We start from the raw sequence: 4,370 nt of genomic DNA, 5'->3' as shown, positions 1-4,370 counted from the left end.
CCTCTGTACAGCAGAACTTGGAAGAGGTAATTCAGTGATTGAATCAGGTGTGTTTGAACAGGGAAACATGTAAAACATGTAGGGCTGCTGCCGTCCAGGACCAGGACTGCCCACCCCCGCTTTAAAGCATTAACTTCAGCTTTGGCGCCCACTTGTGGGACATTTTTTTAAATTTTTGATAAAGCTGGGCATCTTAAAATAACGAGTGCTGTTTTTGTCGTCGTCTTTTCAGTTTGGAGATGTTGTATTTGGGTGGAAACCTTATTACAGCCATTCCTCCAGAAGTGGCGAACCTGCCCTGCCTCACTTACCTGGTGCTGTGTGATAACCGTATCCAAAGTGTGCCTCCGCAGCTGACCAGGTAAAAATCAGCTGTGTGTCCTTTTTCTGCAAGAGTTGCACTAAAAACTCCAGTGACACGTTCCGAGTGGTTGCCGTCTGTAGTTGAGATCTCGTTCCTCCCTGTGTGTCGTTAGACTCCACTCTCTGCGGTCCTTAAGCCTCCACAACAACCTGCTCACCTACCTGCCGAGGGAGATCCTGAGTCTGGTCCACCTGCAGGAGCTCAGCCTCAGAGGCAACCCGCTGGTGGTGCGCTTCGTCAAAGAGATGACCTACGACCCCCCCTCGCTGCTGGAGCTGGCAGGACGAACCGTAAAGAGCCGGAATATTCCTTACTTCCCTCGTGACCTGCCCTCAAATCTGCTGCGCTACCTGGACCTGGCCAGCAAGTGTCCCAACCCCAAGTGTGCGGGTGAGGCTTCACTTTTCTGTGTGTTTGAGGAAAATGCATGGACTAATGTTGAGTTTATTTTAGTTCTGTTGTCATTAGTGACAAAAAAATCATAAAGTTGAAGTGGCAGATCATTCTCTGTTATCAAGATGAAGTGAAGATGAGAAGACGTCGCTTTTGGCCAGCCGAAGAGGGAGTTTTATTGAGTTCAGCAGATCAGTTCAACCGACAGAAGACATCCAAACTGAACTGACGTATTAGTGTCACAAAGTCACCCTTTATCAGGCTGTGGGCATAATTAACACAGCATAATAAAAATAATCTGGTCCTTATCAGGTTGTAAATAAGGYAGAAACCACTTTAAATAAACAATACATGCCATAAAACAGTGGTTCCCAAAGTTGGGGTCAGGACCCAAAGTGGGGTCCTGAAAAATTAAGGTGGGGTCCAGAAATTTTTTTCTAAATTAATTAAATTTTTGCCTTAGTTGCCTAAAATGTAAAAATGTAGAATAATAAATATTACTATGCCCATGCTTAGCTGACCTGATACAAATGTTTATCATCATAAAATAGTTGTGGGCACAGGTCTCTGCTACTGTTTTGTGGGTCAAAAGCTGAAAGGTTTGGGAACCACTGCACTTCAGAAAACAATTTAAAGGATAATAAAATAATTTGTGATGTAATATTTTCCCTATAATTATTACAAAAACATAAAATAAGTGTTTATATTTATGTGGCCTTTTTTTAGGGTTATTAACAAAGTTTGTGTAATCAGACCAGTAATATTTGGGGTCACGAGTTTTGCCATGGATATTTTGTGGGTCAGAAGATAAAAAGTTTGGGAACCACTGCCATAAAACACCTTGAACAATAACTAATCCAGAATTCAGTATATGAAAAGCCATTCTTACCACTTTAATAGAAATTATAAGCCTTAAATAACAAATTCTGCTTTTTAAATGCAACTAATAAATGGAGCGTTGATGTGAGTAATTATATAGAAGCAGAAGTTTGTGGGGAGTTCAGGTGTGTGTTGACACAGATTCATTAAAGTAAGACATGATCTTAGAGAAGCAGTTTTCCTGCCAGTCATGCTCTGAAGGGTTAAAAAGATATTTTCAGGAAGTTTGGAGGTTGTAATTATGGACTGAAAAAAATATTCACAACTGGAAAACTTTCACGACCGTTGCCAGAATTCTCAGGAAAGAACGTCACAGCAAGTTTCCTCAAGCTGAGGCTGGGCTGTTTAAAACAAATACTGAAAATGTTTGTCTGCAGAAGATTTGCCAAGAGAAAATCCCTTTTTCTCTGGAAATAAAAATACACCAAATAGCAAATTTGTGTAAAAAAAATCCACAAAACTTGGGAAAGAATGTCTTCGAGTAGATCAAAGTGAAAATGTTGCAACAACCTTCACAGCAACATGTTTGCAGCTACAAATACAGGATTTCAGAAAATGTTCAATCCCGATTGAGTCAGACTACATTATTTTTATTAAAATGTAAAACTTAATGTCCATTTATTCATTTAAAAGCTGCTCGTAATTTGAACAGAAATCAGAAATGAAATATTTTTTCTATAATTCAAAGTGATTTAGTCATGTTAACTTTGGAGCCTCTTTAATTAAATATAGTAGAGTTGCGCAATAATTTGAAAATGTATTATAATTGCAGTGTCAATGGGTGCAACATCARTATAAAGGGTTGCAAATATTCTCAGACACAAATATCATAGCAGCCCTTTTTTTTCTTGGTAATCAGWTGCGTTCTCACTGGCCTAAAAGCCCACAGCAAATACATGTTGATATATTTAACGCTGTTGTTGTTTCTCCCCAGGTGTGTACTTTGACTCGTGTGTCCGTCAGATTAAATTCGTTGACTTCTGCGGGAAGTACCGGCTGCCCCTCATGCACTACCTGTGCTCCCCTGAATGCACCTCCCCCTGCAGCTCCAACCCTCAGAGCGACGCCGAGTCCGAGGAGGAGAACAGCGTGCCGGCTGATCGCCTTCAGAGGGTTCTTCTGGGCTGAAACTGCAGAAATCTGAAGGAGCGGTGCTCGCTGCGGACTTAACTCGACACGTTTGTGTCTTCACGCACAACTGACGTCCGTGTTCAGCGTACTTCTACATTCACCGACTTAAAACGCACAAAATACGGGACGATCTGTGGCATTGGAAGTGTACATTTTYTTTAGTTTGTTTTATCGGACCACATATCAGTCCATGATTAAAAGAAGGGTTTAAGTTTTTACGCATCTCTACCTGCTTGTCAGACGGTCAAACACAGGAGGGCAGTAAAACTCAAGTTTCTGTGAAGGTTGAAGGAGGAGCAGGATTGCTTTTGTTTTTTAGGGCGATACATTTCCTCTTTAATGCAACACAATTCTACATTTTTAAAGGGGATTAAATGTTTTTAGCTACTGCARTAGTTTCCATGTCCAAGTGTCTCTTTAAGATGTGGAAAACAAAATTTCAAATTATGGAACTATTATTGTAGGAGATATTCTTATTAAACTTCATGATGAAAACAAACCATGTGGTGATATTTTATCACTAATTTCATTAGTATTATGATTGTTTAATACTCTTAACTCAGCTAAATTAGGGTAGTCTTATGTGGAAGTCTGCTTGCTGACACAGGAAGTGGATGTTGGGTGGGCCAGAGAAACCATCCTCTCTGCACAGAAATAGCTGTTGAACACATTTACAGCCTTCATGCATTTAAAGAAGAGTTCTCTGAGCTTTAGCAAACAGAGAGAAACTTCAGTCAGAAACCGCTTTTGTTTCAATTCTTACTTTAAATAAAAATGTCATTTTAAACAGGAAATATTTGCCTTCTGGTTACATCTCTAAGAAAGCTTTTTTTTTAAGAACTGTGGTATTTTATAGCTTTCCACACAGGTTTTGCCTGTAAGTGAGGAGGTCAGATTGACCCCCCAGCTTCCGTTTTGAAACATCTTCAATGTTACAGCAGCACAGATATTTTTAGCAACTGCGACGTGCCTTACTAATGGAGAGTTTTAACACGTAAACCAAGTGTTAGTATAAAGAAATGTGATATATGCACCCTGAAATGTGATGCGCGTAACAATAATTGTTATAAATTCATTTTTGTATGAATTTGTGCTTTAAGGTTAACCACAAGAAAATAGAAATGGTAACTTTTTGTGACAAAATTAGCTTTTATACCAACTTTTTGTGTGTGTCAATCTACATTTTAAGTGTCCTTTTAGAATAGATGACACAGTAAATCTAATGTGTATGTGTTTACTCCTTAAAGATCATGTAAGGGAAATGTATGTAAACGCTAATAAAGAATAACAATGCTTTTTGATTGCATTTGATTTTTATCAGAGAAGAGATATCTAGCTTGAAATAATATGGAAATATTTATATTTCAGTRAGTTAAATGGTATGAACATTTCACAAACCCTTTATCAATTTATGAAATTGAAACTTCTGAAAGTTAAAAATTCTCATCCAAATCGAATCTGTTCACAGCACAATGAAAGTAGGTAAACAGGCTTCTCTGTAAAAACTGTGAATGTTAAACACTGAATGAAAGCTGAAATTTGATTAAGCTGAAAAGTTGGAAAAGCTAATAACGAAAAAAAAAACTTGCTGAAAGTAGCAAAA

General features: G+C 38.5%; 1 protein-coding gene across 1 annotated transcript in view; it reads left to right on the top strand.

Moving 5' to 3' along the window:
* Positions 1–4,065, top strand: part of lrrc58b (leucine rich repeat containing 58b) — a 9,340-nt gene extending 5,275 nt beyond the window's left edge. The window contains exons 2-4 of the mRNA XM_014027147.1: positions 233–361; positions 477–754; positions 2,571–4,065. Of these exons, the coding sequence (XP_013882601.1) occupies positions 233–361; positions 477–754; positions 2,571–2,764 (601 nt within the window). The 3' untranslated portion in view covers positions 2,765–4,065. The remainder of the gene's footprint in view (positions 1–232; positions 362–476; positions 755–2,570) is intronic.
* Positions 4,066–4,370: the final 305 nt, after the last annotated feature.

Source organism: Austrofundulus limnaeus, unplaced genomic scaffold (genome assembly GCF_001266775.1).
Source record: "Austrofundulus limnaeus strain Quisiro unplaced genomic scaffold, Austrofundulus_limnaeus-1.0 Scaffold619, whole genome shotgun sequence".
In the NCBI taxonomy this organism is placed as follows: domain Eukaryota; kingdom Metazoa; phylum Chordata; class Actinopteri; order Cyprinodontiformes; family Rivulidae; genus Austrofundulus; species Austrofundulus limnaeus.
Note: the sequence above shows the minus strand (reverse complement) of the source record. Positions and strands in the feature narration are given on the sequence as shown.